The sequence below is a fragment of the Aotus nancymaae genome, unplaced genomic scaffold, assembly GCF_030222135.1.
Source record: "Aotus nancymaae isolate 86718 unplaced genomic scaffold, 86718_ANA_hifiasm-v0.15.2.pri h1tg000057l, whole genome shotgun sequence".
NCBI classification, from domain to species: domain Eukaryota; kingdom Metazoa; phylum Chordata; class Mammalia; order Primates; family Aotidae; genus Aotus; species Aotus nancymaae.
This window is the reverse complement of record NW_026988471.1, coordinates 37,766,843-37,784,131: the sequence shown is the minus strand read 5'-3', so window position 1 is coordinate 37,784,131 and position 17,289 is coordinate 37,766,843. Positions and strand designations below refer to the sequence as shown.

Genomic DNA, 17,289 nt, shown 5'->3' with positions numbered 1-17,289 from the left:
TCCTGCTAAAACTCTTCTTGGGTCTGGCAGCATTGGTACCTTGCTTGCAACATCCTAGAAGTGAGGCCTTCACTTGTGCTATCTTTTTATCATAAATGATTTGCTTAAATTTATGTATTTTTCATGCTTTTTACAAAACCTTGTTTCTGTCTTAAAAGAACCTATTAAATAAGTGGCTTCCACATTTAACCATTTCTTTTTTCCAACTGTAGAGTTCTAAATATATTTTAATGCTCAACTTTAAAAAAAAAAAAAGCAAGAGCATGCATGCGCATATGGGAATGCTGGCAGCTACATGCAGTTTCTAAATCACAAAATGTACTTAGCCTGATGGCAGGATGGATTATAGACAACTGCTTTTGACTTTAGAATAACTTTTTTATAATTGTAATTATTCAAAGTATAGCCTAAATACTGATAAACAAAATAAAGCTCCATTTTAATTTTAAGGTAAACTAACAATTCACTAAATTTCACTATATTAATTATTTTAAGCCAATATTTTTTTTACTGTCCTTTCATACAAGTAATTTCAAAATGTGTACAATGGAAAATACTAGTTGCAAGCTGAATTAACTGTATATTCTCAAGGAAAAAGGTAGGTGATCAAAATGTTGATCATTTTAATAATATCAGTACACAAAGTACTCTTTTTAAGATCTATATTGTTATAACATATAATTGACAAAAAGCTTAATGCTTAAAGGGAAAAAAACTGCCAAGTATAATTTTGAATGATGGTTTAAGTTTTTTTTCATGTCTTTTTATAGTGTGTATAAACTTAACAACCAACATGTGTTGTTTTCCAAACTGTAATTATTTATATGCCTACCTTATGTTCTTGTTACCATAAATGTCTGTAAGAGAGGTTCCAATTAGTAGCTTTACTTACCTTTTTTGTGCCAGTTCACCAACTTAGGTTCATTAGATTTTAGTGTAATTTCCGTTTTCACTGTCAGGGCTGCCTCAGTTGTCTTGAATAGTGCACATCGCCGGTAAAATGTTTAGATTTAAAGTATAATGAGCCTCTTTTTGCTTACAGGCAAAGGAGAGCCTATTACTAAACAAAATGAGGAGAGCCCCCTCACCTAGACACTATGATTCTTTGCCTTGCATCCTTTGAGAGAAATGCGAGGGAGAGACATTAGAGAGAGTGATTAAGAGCAGGATCTCTACTCCCAGGGACTATCCAGTAAGGTGGGGGAAGTTCTATAAATTCTAATAAAGTCAAAGAAAAAAGTGAACCCATTATAGAATCTAAAAATTGCCATTCCAAAGATTTTCAGTAGCTCACTGTCTCCTAGACATCTGAGAATCAGACCCAATTAAAAATTCCAATAATAGATTAACAGTGGGAATGTTACTTTGTTCAGGCAAAATAACAGAATATCTTAGGCAGCTTTTCTCTAAATATTCTGCTAAAAAATGTCTGCATGCTTTTATGGCAGTTTGCTTTAATAAATGAAATACTATTGGGTATTGGTTTATTGAACTGCTTTTGGTACTTCTATACATTACTTTTAATTATAAGCAGTTTCCAGCTAAGCCTTTTCAAGATAAATAAATGAAATAAAATTCCTGTGAACTTTTTCTTAAAAATTTAACATCCTACAGGATCTGCTTCCGTATCATCTATAAGTTTAACCAAAGGCACTGATGAAATGCCTGTCCCTCCTCCTGTTCCTCCACGAAGACGACCAGAATCTGCCCCAGCAGAATCTTCACCATCTAAGGTAAAGTAGGAAATCTTGTTATGTAGAAATTGGAATCATTACAGTTATGTTATAAACTGCTTATATCTAGTTTAGTTCTCACTGGGATAAGTTAACATTTCAGAGTATATGGGCTTAATTGTTTAAACAAGGATTACATATGGATTTAGCATGCAGTAATGTTTATTTCTTTTCTTCTGAAGGTAGTTTTTTGGCATGCTTTCAAAACCATTGTAAACCTAAGGCTATGGTTATTTTCGGGAAAAAAACAAAAGCTTTAATCTGTAAAGTAAGAAGAGTTTGGTTTCAAGCAGTTCTTTAAAACATACAGAGAGAAAATCCTGAAGCTTTGTATGAAGGCACATTATAAGTCAAACTGTATCTTGGCATATGCTAAAAGTTATTTATCTGAGCCCTTAATAGTAAATCTGACATACTTTTAAATGGAGTTTTCATGAAAATTCTGGGTTTGGAAGATACTCTAAAGGCTCAAAATAGCTATTATTTCTACTTATTTAATTTTTTTTCTTTTTGGCCAGCTGTCAACTTAATTCATTAGTTCTTAAGCTGTCCAGAGAACAGAGCACCAGGATAAGTCAAGACATTCTTTGTAGAACTTCATGAATGTTCATATAGTTAAAATTATAAAATAGGTAATTTATGCTAAATTAGAAACGCTCTTAGATTGAGTGACAAGCGAAGCAAGCAGTAGCAAACAAAAACTTGTGAGGAAAAACATTAAAGTAAAAACTTTGGCAAAAAAATTTTTTTTCTATGAATTGGCAGAACCTCCCATATAAAACAGATGCCAGCCTTGGCAACATAACAAGACCGCGACCCTACAAAAAAATGAAAAAAAGTAGCCGGGCATGGTGGTGCATGCCAGTGGTTCTTGCTTCTTGGGATGCTGAGGTGGAGGGATCACATGAGCCCGGGAGGTCAAGGCTACAGTGAGCCATGATTACACTACTGCACTCCAGTTTGGGCAACAGAGCAAGGCCCTGTTGCCCCCTCAAAATTTTTTTTTAATTAAAAAGAAAACATATGGTAAAATTACCTGTTCCACATTTAGCATCCTTCCAATAGCATGTTTGAAAACCCCAACTTAATTCTTAATATAGTCATGGTACTTCATAAATTTATTAATAAATGTGTATTTTATTCTTTTTTTCATTTGTTAGATTATGTCTAAGCATTTGGACAGCCCCCCAGCCATTCCTCCTAGGCAACCCACATCAAAAGCCTATTCACCACGATATTCAATATCAGACCGGACCTCTATATCAGATCCTCCTGAAAGCCCTCCCTTATTACCACCACGAGAACCTGTGAGGACACCTGATGTTTTCTCAAGCTCACCACTACATCTCCAGCCTCCCCCTTTGGGCAAAAAAAGTGACCATGGCAATGCCTTCTTCCCAAATAGCCCCTCCCCCTTTACACCACCTCCTCCTCAAACACCTTCTCCTCACGGCACAAGAAGACATCTGCCATCACCACCATTGACACAAGAAGTGGACCTTCATTCCATTGCTGGGCCGCCTGTTCCTCCACGACAAAGCACTTCTCAACACATCCCTAAACTCCCTCCAAAAACTTACAAAAGGGAGCACACACACCCATCCATGCACAGAGATGGACCACCACTGTTGGAGAATGCCCATTCTTCCTGAGTTCCTCTGTACTGGGATGTATATTTTCCTAGCCCCAAATCCATTGCTGGCAATGGATGCACTGAATGTGCCAGCACTGAGGAGTTAAAATGAGAACTCCAAACACTAACAACTTTTCTTCAAGATGCAGTATAAGACAATGAATTTTAACCTAGATGTAATTATAAAGTGGAAATGGTATTCCAGTTTAGAATATGGAAAGACTGACCTAGAGGAATTGGACAACTGATTGCACCTGAAAATCAAGTAAAGGGACTTTTTCTGGCCAGTAGGCTGGAGTCCTCTTTTTGTGAAGTGATCTTTATCATAAAAGGGATGGAAAACAGTCTGGTGTCCAGCAGGCCCACCTGATGACAGTTTTTGTAATTCAAATTATGCACTTTTAAAAAAAACTTAAACAGGGATCTTAATATCTTCCTTTGTTTTCCTTTGCTTTACTCTTCTACTTTAGAATATTTTCTTAAAAATCACTCAAAGGACTGTGAGGAAAGGCTGTGGTACCTGACCTTGTTGAAATCAAGGCCCAGCACTGTACTACAGTCCTGTTTACAGATTATTACAGTGAACTGAATGGGTACCGAGGCTTCACCAAAGAGGTACTTTTTTGTTGTTGTTGTTGTTTTAGGAATAATTATATCAATTTTAAGAGCATTCCCCCTCACCTGTCCCCACACACCCAAACAAAATGTGGTGGTGTTGCCTTCAAAAAAGAAGTTTTGCGTCATTAACAACATGACAGAAGAACTTTAAAAAAAAAAAACTGTCAAGTATTCTGTTTGCATTTAGGAGACTGTTGTTAATCTATGCTAGATTGTCATTTTCCCTCCTTCTCCCACAAAAGTTTACTGGTAATCCATGTCATGGCTCATATCTATCCCTCTAACCATACCATGGAAATGCAGGCATCCAATGTGAAAAAGAGCACTTGCTGGGCATCACTGACACCATTCATGTTTTACTAATAGTTGAGTAATCAGCATATCTAGAATTATCTTGCATTGCCTAAATCATATGTATATAGTGAATGTTATATAATATACCTGGCAGGTCTGTTTTAATTTAATTGAATAAAGATACAAATACTTTGTTTGGCTGGCATATATTAAATTATTATATGAAGAAAATGGTTGATTCTTATTTCTTTTAGTTGAAAAACACACAAAAACACTAAACATAAAAGCACGTATTGTGGTACGCCTTGGTTTCTAGTTCTGGATATATGTCTTAATCCTAAAGAATGACCTAAAGTCACAGTTTGGCATATAGAAAGATACTTGGTTAGAATAGGATGGGTATCTTTTAAGCAGAACTTTGTAAGTAAGTTTTAAGTTCCTAAGCAACATGTATACAGTTTGTTAAGGTTTATATGGAACATTCTACCTTGCTTGAGGTTTTCTGCTTTATCAAATCTATTCATAATAGAACATCTACCTGCATCATTACTATCATAATATGGATTATTCACAAAGTGTATGTACTGTTCTTCTGAGTCTAACAAATACTGTGACTGAAGTGCATGCACCTTGTTGAAGAGAAAACATTTTATTAATCTCCACTATAATGTCTGTGAAATATGCAGTATTCCATCCTTAGAGTTATGTGGTTCATCAGCGTCTGCATGTATCCTCTGAATAATGAAACAACATTTCCGCAATTCTGTTCACCACACCATTAGAGACATTTTTAGGAGTGCTGCAACATGGTGGGAACTTAGTACTTTAATAATTTCCTGTATTTATTAAAGCATAAAATATACATCACGATAGTACAGATGTAGTCCTTTAAGACCAGAAGGTATATTAACTGCACCATCATTAGGCAATCTATCCTATTTTCTTATTTATTAGAGTTGGATCCTTTTTGTTCAATATCTATACCATTCCTATGATGGTAGCCATTTTTCTCTTTATAAAATATTTCTTCTTGGAAAAGTGTCCTAAAAAATTAATTTCATATCCCTTCTTGGATGCAAAGTGTCCATAAGACCATCCACTCAACAGTATTTATCTAAGCCAACTTACTAGTGCTGCTACAGCTAATCATGATACACAGTCCAGAAATCTCCCAGGACTTTTTACCGCGCCAGCCTCGTTGTCCCTAGGATTTTCCTTTTTATGTCTCATGGATTACTTCTCTTTTTAATTGCCCCAGGGCCATTTCAAATAAGAACCTGATAAAAATCACATTGGACCCCGCTCAATATGTCTTTGGCCAATGTCTTAGCCTTCAATAAGGTGATAATCCCTTTTCAATCTATCATCTATAAAGAGGAAAAATTCAAATTTGGAGTTCTAATCTTATTTCTCCTAAAGGGAACTATTCTTGTACCCCATGGTTCTAGAAGACCACTTCACTGTGCAACAGCTTTATATGCATTGTGGATAGAGGATATTTTTATTCTGAACTGTGACATTTGGGTAAAAATATTTTCTACAGTGGTAATTGATAAGAAAAATTCCAGCTGGATGCCCTTACGTGGAGGTGAGAGAACAGTACCCTCACCTTCTTCTCAGTATGAAACATCATTAACTAGTTGACAAATTTATCCTTGTAACAAAAATATACTTAATGACGGACCAGAAATGCCAGAGAATATAAATGCATCATTACAAAATTCTGCTTTTGAATCCTGGACATTACAGGGGGGTAAATGCAGCATGACTTTTTGTTAACCACATTCTAAAATGTGGAACATCTCTTTTAGAAATGAAAATATTTCAAGGCTGACTTTACTTAGTGGGCTGATAATCAATATAAATAAAGAAAAGCTTTTCCCATCTACGCACTTTTTAAAACAGGAACAGATAAGAAATAGGTGTTTCTAAATTTATTGAAAGACAGGTTATTTACTCTTCCCAGTCCTCCAAATGTATTTTAAGACTATACATTATCAGGAAGTATACAAACACTGAGATTTTGCTTATTTAAAGGTTGTTGGGCATCAAGTTATGTTTAGTAGGTTACCATTCAACTCAAGGATGCTTTAACGGATCTGAATTTAACAAAGAGCATACCACACTAATACTACAATCAACAACAGTCCAGTGAACAATTACTATGTCAGCCGGAGGCTATATTATGATTCTAAATTCTTAAAGGTTTTTTTTCCCCTCCATAAATCAAAAATTACCTTACATAAACCAAAAATTAGTTGGTATTTATGATCATGATCTTAATTCTCAAGTTTGGCTTACTTTAATCTTGTACTTCATTGTCTTTTAATATGACAAATTCAGACTTTTAAGAAGTGGCTCAGCAAAATAAATGGAGGAGGAGTGTCCCAATTAGTGTTGTACATATTGAGGAAAACCTTTTTGTTCCCTCAGATTTAGAAACAATTTAACCATTTATTTCATGGTATTCTGCTGCTGTGAATAGGTATACTTATTCTTTTAACATATATTGTATGACTACACAAGTATAGGTCCCGTTGTATTCCACATTAATCTTTACCAGTAAATAAACATCACAAGGTTAATACTGGTTTGGCAGAAAGAATTATGCAGTAAAATTATTTATAAGGGAACATGATGATTTTATTCAATATTTTTCTTCTTTGAAACATCTCATTACTAACTTTTAAAATTATTTCATAATCCCTTATACATGAGCCAATGAAATATTTTTTGAGCTCTTCTTAAGCATGAAGTCTATATTATAAATCTAAACAACAAAAGCACTTGTAACTTGTTTAGTAAATTCCATGCCTTATTTTCCATTTTTGACACCGTAAAGTGCATTTTCTGTCGACTGTGAGCAAAATTTCCCTTTTGCCTTTAATGAAAATAGTGCATTAAGTAGCCAATTGCTGCAGAATTATAAAGCAAGTTAGCTAATGGTGGGTCACATTGGACTACCACTCAAAGAAACAAGATACATAACAGATGGAAGGTACATGTGGTGTGGCTTAGGGAGAGCGCACCTGTGCCAGATGCATGCCACTTTCAGTAGCTGCCAAATGTGCCTTTAATTAAGAACATCTCTAATTTTTTTCTTCAGATCAAGTCAGCATTTGGGGGCGGGATTAGGGCAGGGAACTTTGGGGTGCAAATAATCTGGTGAAACCACCAGAGAATTTGTCAAAGTGACATGTATAATTTTAGTTGAGACATGTTTGTGTATATATGTGTATTTGCCTTTGTTTAGTAGCACGGTTATTTGCTAAAATAATTGTCAAAAAAAAAACTGCTCTGTCAGTCTTACTTTGATGTAAGAACAAAGTGTGGTCTATACATCTAATATGGCCTTTGTACCTAACCATGTTCATAGGTAATCTTTGTACTCTGTGTGCAGCAGTATTTGGTTTGCATTTAAAGTGAAAATAACGGCTGTTATTTTTCTGGCATTACTAAGATAAACCGAAAAATAATAAAGAAAAATGCCTTACATAGCCCACAAGTGTATTATTTTTGCATGTATTTATTTTAGAGAGCAGTATTTTTTAAATCATTAGTGATTCCCATATAGCTCATACTTGCCATATAGAAATATTTTGCATTTTATCATGGTCTTTCTTTGGAGGCACTTTTTCCTGTATCAAGTTATAAAAGGATAAAAGAAGTTTCATATTTCCCTCTGCGTCAGATTTTCTCATTGTAGTGAGTGGGAAGCCCTTGGGATGGAAATTAGTAACTTAAAGTGACATTGGGTGTCACCTGGATGAAGTTTCAGAGTGCTAAGGCATTTGTATTTCCATAAAAGAAGTTTTGAGATACCACAGCTCCCTGACAGGCAGCTTTTGCTGAGATCTGCTGAAATGAGGCAGCCTGACCGTTAGTAATGCTTTCTAGGCTTGCCATGAAAATACGAGTTTAAGGTTGTAACTAAAGAATTATGTAAATGTACTGTCATTCAGTGTGAACAATAGAATGTAAAAACTAATGAATTCTTAGAAAGCCAATTCCCTGATTTAAAAATAAAGGTAGATGAGGCCTGAAGAAGTGACATGACTTAGCCAACATCATGTAGTAGTTAGTGAATCTGACCACTGACTCAGCTTTGATCCCTGGTATTTGGAGGACTGCTTTCAGGAATACCTAAAATTAACTGGTGATTTTTACTCCCTGGTTTAAAGACACGATGTCACTGATTTATACAGATTCATTTGGTAGACCACTGTGAAATCCAAGCATGAATTATCGAGTATATTCTAGGAATTTAATAGCTATAGGAAAATAACATTCTTATTAGTTCAACTTTCTGAATTTTTCTCTTGAAATGTCACTTATTTTGATCTTTAAGCAAGTGATTTACTTTTTAACTCATTTTATTCCTGTTAGGTCATCGCAGATCTGTCATATGGTACAGTCCATGGTTAAGCCTGCCTCTTTGCTGACAGGCACACATAGTGTCCAGAGGGAAGGAGGGCTTTGATATAGAGTACAATTCCAAAAAGACAGTTTATCCATTTAACATTTTAGGACTCTTGATTCTTACTGGAGACAGGAAAAACTATAGCCTACTTAAAAGCTAATTTCTCTACCTCAGTAACTCATGAAGAAAAGGAAGAATCAACTTGATAGAAACAAGCAAGTGCTTTGGAATTATGTCTGTGTTCACCTTCTGGTTCCATTACTTATTACATGAGTGACTTTGGAGAAGTTAATCTGTTTCACATCAATACAAGGGGGTTAACAGATCTACTATTTGAGTCCATTATGAGGTTTAAAGGTAATATGTATAAAGCACATGCCTTTCACAGAGTAGGTGCTTAGTAAATGCTAACTAAACTTATGAGGGATGCATTGTCAAAGTTTACTGGCTTTTAGGTATCTTTTAAGAGGTTGGTTGCTTATCCTGAAGCCCTCATAATTTGATTCTTTACTGTCTGACTTCCTGTGCTGTTTAGCATCACTTAAATTGGTTCTGAGTGACCTTAGGTTATAAGCATTTGATAAGGGCCCATCGGACTATTCAGCATTCAACAAATATTTATTCTTCCAGGTACAATTCTGATATTAGGAATATGGCAATAAAACCCCATGTCATCATGGGGTTTATAATCTAGTGAGGAGATGCAGACAATAAAAAGTAGTAAGCATAATAAGTATATTATACATTCAAATGTTGTCACTTATGAACAAAAAAGGATATGGTGATTGGGAATGTGGGGTCCAGGGGAGGTGAACTTGGAATGGTCAGAAGCCTGCCTCATAGAGATGACATTAACAGACTTGGAAGAGGTGAGGGAACAACACGTGCACATATCTGGGAGAAGACTATGTCAAGTCACAGGGAACAGCCAGTGAAAAGCCCAGGGGCAGAAGCATACTTGGTATATCTGAGGAATAGTGACGCTGCTTGTATCTGGAGAAGAATAAATGTGGGCAGAATAGAAGGAGATGCCATCAGAGGTTTGACAGAACCTAGCTCACTTAAGGCTTTAAAAGCCTTTGTAATGACTTTGACTTCTTAGTGACAGAGCAACCAGTGACAAGACCTGATTTATATTTTAACAGGATCACTCTGGCGGCCCTGTTGAGAATAAAATAGTAGGAATAGGGAGACTAACCCAATACAAAACTGGCTTCAGGGTGATAGCAGTGGAGGTGTTAAGAAGAGGTCAGCCAATATGCTGACGGACTGAATGTGAGGTGTAAGAAAAAGAGAATTGTTAAAGATGATGTCAAGGTTTTGGCCAGAACAACTAGAAGGATAAAGTTACCATTAACTGGGGTGGGGAAGATATGGTTGAAGCAGGCTTGGACACATTAAGTTCAATTAATATATTAGACATATTAAGAGATGTCAAGGAGGCAGTTGAAGATGTTAGTCTGGAGTTTGGGAGAATAGTCTAAGCTAAGGATATTAAATTGGGAGTCACTTTCACAAAGATATTAAAGCCTGGATAAGACCACAAAGGAGTATAGACTAGAAAAAGAGGAGCTCTAAACAAAGGAGAGCAGTGGGGCACTCTAACATTAAAAGACGGAGGGGACAGGCCAGGCCTGGTAGCACCAGCTACTCTGGAGCCCGAGGCGAGAGGATCACTGAAGCCCAGGAGTTTGAGGTTACAGTGAGCTATGATCATGCCTGTAGAGTAGCCACTGCACTCTAGCCTGGGCAACACAGAGGTCCTGTCAGAAAGAGAAAAAAGGAAAGGAAGAAGAGTGGGGAGTGGAGATGGGGAATCAGCAAGTACACCAAGAAGAAACTGCCAGTGAAGAAAAATTTGAAAACCAGGAGTATGTTATGTCTTTGAGTCCTAGTAAAGATAGGAGGACGTGATCAGCCTGTCAAATGCTACTTGATAGAGTAAGATGACTGAGAAGAAACCATTTATTTGACAGTATGGAAGTCACTGGTGATCTTGACACAAGCAGTTCAGGGCAGTGGTGTGGGCCAAAGCCTGGGCCTGGTTTAATAAAGAATGGCAAGAGAGGAACTGGAGCAGTTTCCTCTTTGAAGTTTTATGATAAAGGGAAGCAGAAAACTGGGGCATAGCTAGAACCATCAAGAGAGGATTCCTTTTGCTTTAAAGATGGGACAAATAAGAGCATGTTCGTATGCTGAAGGGTTTGTCCCAGTTTAAAAGAAAAATGTGATAAGAAGAGATGGAAGCACAGATGGTATCTACCAACACCTTTACAGTAGATCCTACTATTAATATCTTCAGATAGATAGGCTTACATACATGAGAACAAAAGCCAACGCATTCAGCTTTCTTGATAAGAAGAGCATTTACTGCTATTATGTATCTGAAGGTAATGAGGCAAGAAGGAATAAAAATCGGTTTCGTAGATAAGGAAGAAGTTGCGATGACTTATTCAATATTATGTACTAAGCTCTTGGAAAACAACAACAGATTTTAAAGTTACTTGGTTTGAGGATAAAAATTTTGATTATTTTGAACATCTGACAATCTCCCACAAAGATATTTTTAGCCTTGCCTAAATTCATCCCTTTATGTTCTATATTTAAAACTCAGCTGTAGTGTCACACATCAATTTCTATTTTTTTCCCTTAAAATATACAGGTCTCCATCAGTTTTCTCAACCGTCTTTTAACCCATCTCCCTTTTTGAAAAACTGTACCTCTCCTTTCCTTTCCTCCCAACCCACCCCCACCAGGTGAGACTCACTGGCCCATATACTATAAATATCAGACTGCTCAGATGCTGTGAGTGCTGCCCTCACACCTTCAAATGAACTTTCAGGACAAGAGAATCCCAACCATACCAAAAGCATTACTGTTCCAGACACAGGAAGAAAGTTATTAATGGTGATGTTCCAAGAAAAAGTTTAATCTGAAACTAATTTTATGATACAACTTAATGCAGAAAAATCTGTCATGTTTCTAAGTGCATGCAGTTGGTTTTCTGGAATAGACGGTCAATTTTACCAGTTTATAAAGAGCAATGATCACGTGCATACGTATATTCTTAAACCAGAATCTTACTATGTGTGATAGTAAAGGTCACAGATAATTGTGAATACAAAAATATTCACTGGTTTTCAATGAATAATTTGTTTTCTGTATCTCAAGATAATCAGTTCTTTATTCTGTTTTAAAATCCAGTCTATGAATAGAATCTGAATGCTGAAACTTACATACTAGATTATACTATGTATTGATCTAATAGATGGTATCTCTAAAATTTCAGTGGGACAGTGACTCGCAGGACTGCATTAAAAATGCAGATTCCTTTGAAAAACTACCTATCAGGCCCTATACTTATGACCTAGGTGACAAAAAAACCTGTAAACCAAACCCCCATGACATACAATTTACCTATATAACAGCCCTGCACATGTACCCTAAAAGTTTAAAAATGCAGATTCCTGGACCCTACCTCCAGATATTCTAATACAGTAGGACTGAAATAGTGCCCAGGAATCTGCATTTTTACAAGTGCCCTCATGGAGGTGATGTATTAGTTAAGACTTAAAGGCAGTGAGGAAATGAGAAACGAGGTGCTATAGAAAACACTGTTCAAAGGGTTTCCCTGATGTTCTAGTATCAAGTCCCAGACTAAACTATTTGTTATAGGATGAAATAGCCCACTGGGGAGAACCCTAGAGTCTGGTCCACAAATCCTTGGTTCTCAAAGGCTCCAATTCTGTAGTCAGAGAAGCAGGATAGTCCTTGCTTGGACCTATATATACTGATCTCACAAGGCTGTAGAAAGGGCCTACTGCAACTCCTAGCCTGTGCAAAATAGCTACTTCATCTTTTGGTAGAATGCTTCTTTCTATCAACCCAAATACTTCTCAAAGACATCTGTGGTCTCCTATGTAAAGTGCACTTCTCCAGAGGGCTGGAGGTCACAGATGTAGCCATTGTCAAGTTATTTTCCACACTGCTCCATCCATGCATTACTTGATGTGATGCAACACAGTGCCTGGTGGCCCACGCCTGTAATCCCAGCCATTTGGGAGGCTGAGGCAGGAGGAGGCTACAGCCCAGGAGTTTGAGACCAGCCTGGAAAAGATAGTGAGACCTTGTCTCTACAAAATTTTTAAATCAGCCAGGTGTAGTGGTGCACACCCATAGTCCTGGCTACTCAGGAGGCTGAGGCAGGAGGATTGCTTGAGGAGTTCGAGGCTGCAGTGAGCTATGACCTTTCTTTTTTTAATTGGTGAGATGTTTTCTAATGCTAGATGCTGTGAAAGTGACAGTGGTGTCTTTAACTGCTTCTGAAGGCAACTATATTTTATTTCCTTCGTGACTGATATTTTTTCTTTAAAAAAAGGCAGGGAGGTAGAGTGATAACTGAAGCTGTCAAATTAAGAGTAAAAATTATTTTCTGTAGCTCTCTACTTATTAAAGCACCACCATTAATGTTGGCATCAACTACTTACTGAGTACCTACTATGTAGTCTTCAAGAGGTTAAAAGGAATTTAAAAATATATGGCAAATATATATATTATATATACATATATATGACATATATATGGCATAGTTCCTGCCCTTGAGGGGACTCACATTCTTACTAGGAAGATACAACAAACACATAAAAAGATAAGTTACACCACAAGAAGTCACAAAAAGATGAAGAGACTTAAACTGGGTCTTAAGATCGGCAGAGAGGAAGGAACTAGAGAAAGGGCATAAAGCAAGAGTGAGCCTGGGCAAGGTGCACGAATGACTGGGAAACAGTAAAAACCCAGTTTACTTGAGGTAAGTCAGATCACCTAGAACTTCGAAAAATATGAGATGGTAGTCAGCAAGAAAACCTAGAACCTTACTGGAGAGAGCAAGCCTTGGATGTCAAATCAAGAAGTTTGGAATTTCACTGTAGACCAGTGAAAACAGAAGAGTTTCACATAAAGCCATGTTTGGGAATACTGTGTTAGAGGGGTGCAGGACAGATGGGAGCAAAGAGTGCTCGGAGGCAGTTAGAAATGGGATCTAATTAAACTTAAGAGCCCTGCACAGCAAAAGAAGCTATCAATAGAGTGAACCGGCAACCAACAGAATGGGAAAAAAATTCTGCAATCTACCTATCTAACAAAGGGCTAATATCCAGAATCTACGGAAAACTTAAAACAAATTTACAAGAAAAAAAAACATCAAAAAGTGGGCAAAGGATATGAACAGACACTTTTCAAAAGAAGACATTTAAGCAGCCAATAAACATGAAAAACTCATCATCACTGGTCATTAGAGAAACGCAAATCAAAACCACATTGAGATACCACCTCATACCAGTTAGAATGGCGATCATTAAAAAATCTGGAACCAACACATGCTGGAGAGGATGTGGAGAAATAGGAACACTTTTACACTGTTGGTGGGAGTGTAAATTAATTCAACCATTGTGGAAGACAGTGTGGTGATTCCTCAAGTATCTAGAAACAGAAATACCATTTGACCCAGCAATCCCATTACTGGGTATATACCCAAAGGATTATAAATCATTCTATTATAAAGACACATGCACACGTTTATTGCAGCACTGTTCACAACAGCAAAGACTTGTAACCAACCCAAATGCCCATCAATGATAGACTGGATAAAGAAAATGTGGCACATATATACCATGGAATACTATGCAGCCATTAAAAAAATGAGTTCATGTCCTTTGCAGGGACATGGATGAAACTGGAAACTATCATTCTCAGCAAACTGACAAAAGAATAGGAAACCAAGCACTGCATGTTCTCACTCATAAGTGGGTGTTGAGCAATGAGAACACATGGACACAGGGAGGGGAACATCACACAGCAGGGCCTGGAGGGTGGGGGCTAGGAGAGGGATAGCAGGGGTTGGGGGGAATGGGGAGGGATAGCATTAGGAGAAATACCTAATGTAGATGACGGGGCAGTGGATGCAGCAAATCACCACCATGGCACGTGTATACCTATGTAACAAAGCTGCACGATCTGCACATGTACCCCAGAACTTAAACTATAATAAATAAATTTTTTAAAAAAAGGAAGCTACAGAAAATCCAGGTGTCAAATGATTGGGACCACCTGGGGAGTAAGTACAGCATTCATTATTTCTAGTTTCATAAGCTAGTTTCATAAAATACAACTCAATTATTTTGGAGTTACACTACAGATGTAACATCAAGACTTTTCATAGGATGCTACCAAAATAAAATTGGTGAGGTGTGTGATAGTTTTTCAACCTTTCTAGTAACTGATAAATTTTAGTGATAAACAGAAGATGAAAGAGAAAGGAATTTTATTGTGTTTACATTTTATTTAATAGGTTGTGACTTCTGTAGTATTTCACTTTCCATGTCCAGTCAATTTGGCATTGTGCTTTCAAGCACTGCTGGCCTGATAATAGAGAAAAATCTAATTTCAAATGAATTCATTAACTTCAGGAAAATGAAAATCTTGGCTTAAACTTAAATATTGCAAATTCCAAAAACTTGGCAGTGATCCTTTATGTGTTCCAGACAATTACTGTTCCAAATGCACTAGGTGAGTTCCTAATTTGTCATCAAACAGAAGAAAACTTGCAACACTTAGAAGTGAACTTTTGCCTGTTTTATCAACAAACGCATCAGTAGAGGAATAGCTTCTGAAGACACCAGTTTGAGTAACAAGACTGAATGAACAGAACTCAAATACCCCTAATTTACTATAGGGAACTGCCTGGGAGTAAAGACAAATTGTTTAAACCTAATTTTTTTTTCTATTATAAATCTGATGTTTGGGGCATATCAAGGATGCTGACCATGTTGGACATATCCATGGGGAAACAGCACATTTTATCACCCCAGAGCCAGGCAGACCTGTTGCAATTTGATTCTTCTATCTGAGCTGTTAAGAGCTTTATTTACAAAATAGGAAAACAGTCAAATACTGCAATCCTGAATTTTCACTTTGACCTGGTGTTTGTAGCAACCGCTGTGTGTAAGCCACTGAAGTTTTGGTGCTATTGCCACCTTCTTTTCAGGCTGCAGAAAATCTTTTTAAAAGGATGTGGCTAAATCACTGCTTTTTTCCTAGTCCATCAGGTTGTGAGTGTGTGTGACACTAAAGATCACTAGTGGATCTTGAATACTGAGTACTCAACAAAACAGAGTCTGTACTGTTTCCATCCTCAGCACAACCCACACAAGGGAAAATGTTTGCCTTCCTCTCTCCCCAGTTTCTACAGAAATCCTTGTTCCCTTTACTGATTTCCATAACCACAGAACAAGTTTGTAGATCAATGTGTTTTTAAGCTTTGAACTTTCTGAGTCATGGTTTCAGCACAAATTCTCCATAACTCAGATTTGCAGCATATAAAATATAGTTTGTTAACTAATCCTTTGCCTTAAGAGATGTTAGATATGGCCTTGGGGGTTTTTGGAAGACATGAAGCCAGACCAGAACTGGACCCTAACATAGTGTATATTAGTCTAAGAACACTGGATGAATTAATAAGCTAAATGCCTAGGAAGCATAAAATTCACATCCACATTAAATAGGAACATTCTTAATATTATACTCGGGGAATGACTTCAAGGTAGAAGTTTTCATTCTTACAAACGTTTATTTTCCTTCAAATTTATTGTGTTTTTCTGTAATGATGTGAAAAGTCTTCATTTCCCTTTTCCCCAGTGGTGAGGTTCAAAAAGCCAGATCTTAACCAGAAACTAATCTTCATCTCTTCAATGTCTTGTATGTTGATTTAGTTTCATATGTATTTATATTGGTTTTCCTCAGGGATTTATACATCGATATATATATATATATATATTCCTACACAGATATATACAAGCTTTTTATCCTCATCTTACCACTTGACAATACAACTTTAAGTATGTTTTACACAGCTGTTCCTTGGTCAAGGTCATTTGCAAGAGCAAGTCGGTTTCTGAAGAAATCTTGTTTGGTGGGTGAAGGATCCATTGAGAGATTCTCATTAGTTTTTTCCCTGTATTCTGATCCACTGGACCTAAAATCTCAGCACACAGATAAAGTACAGGTTGATTTGGTTTTAATTGTTTTCAAATAGTTTATCTATCCCAATTGTTTTGCATTTGTAAAACAGTTGCTTCCTAGATCTGGAATACTTTTTACTCCCTTGAATTTCATGACTTAGGATATGTGTATCTAAGATTTGCATTGAACATAAAGAGAGTATCTTTCCAATGCTTTTTGGGGACAATTGTGACAACTGTATATGTCAGTGTAAGATATCGTGTAATAACATCCTAATAGGGGAACAAAAGCTCAGAACATTCAAGAAATCCTGTTTTTGATTCAGTGAAGTAACAACTCCACAAATTACCAAGGCCCTTAAATTAAAATGATGGGATTCATGGTTCTCAACCAAGGTTACCAAGGACCTTCACTGAATTTGGTATTACATTACAAACTCTTGCTTTTGCTTGTTTTCATTTTTAAATCAAAGATTTATTGAAGCCAACCACACATATATGCTACATTTGGTAGAATGCAGAAATTCGTACAGTAATCAGATTGCAGAGATACTATAATCTCAACCGCCACAAAAG

The 17,289-nt window shown here is 36.7% G+C and overlaps 2 protein-coding genes across 3 annotated transcripts in view; one reads left to right on the top strand and one right to left on the bottom strand.

The window, feature by feature from the left end:
* SOS1 (SOS Ras/Rac guanine nucleotide exchange factor 1) overlaps window positions 1-7,771 on the top strand; it is a 133,987-nt gene extending 126,216 nt beyond the window's left edge. For both annotated transcript variants that reach the window (XM_021670787.2, XM_021670786.2), the window contains 2 exons: window positions 1,615-1,733; window positions 2,894-7,771. In XM_021670787.2, coding sequence (XP_021526462.1) covers window positions 1,615-1,733; window positions 2,894-3,385 — 611 coding nt within the window. In that variant the 3' untranslated portion in view covers window positions 3,386-7,771. The remainder of the gene's footprint in view (window positions 1-1,614; window positions 1,734-2,893) is intronic.
* Window positions 1,231-17,289, bottom strand: part of ARHGEF33 (Rho guanine nucleotide exchange factor 33) — a 101,259-nt gene continuing 85,200 nt past the window's right edge. Inside the window, exon 18 of the mRNA XM_021670789.2 lies at window positions 1,231-16,727. Within this exon, the coding sequence (XP_021526464.1) occupies window positions 16,598-16,727 (130 nt within the window). The 3' untranslated portion in view covers window positions 1,231-16,597. The remainder of the gene's footprint in view (window positions 16,728-17,289) is intronic.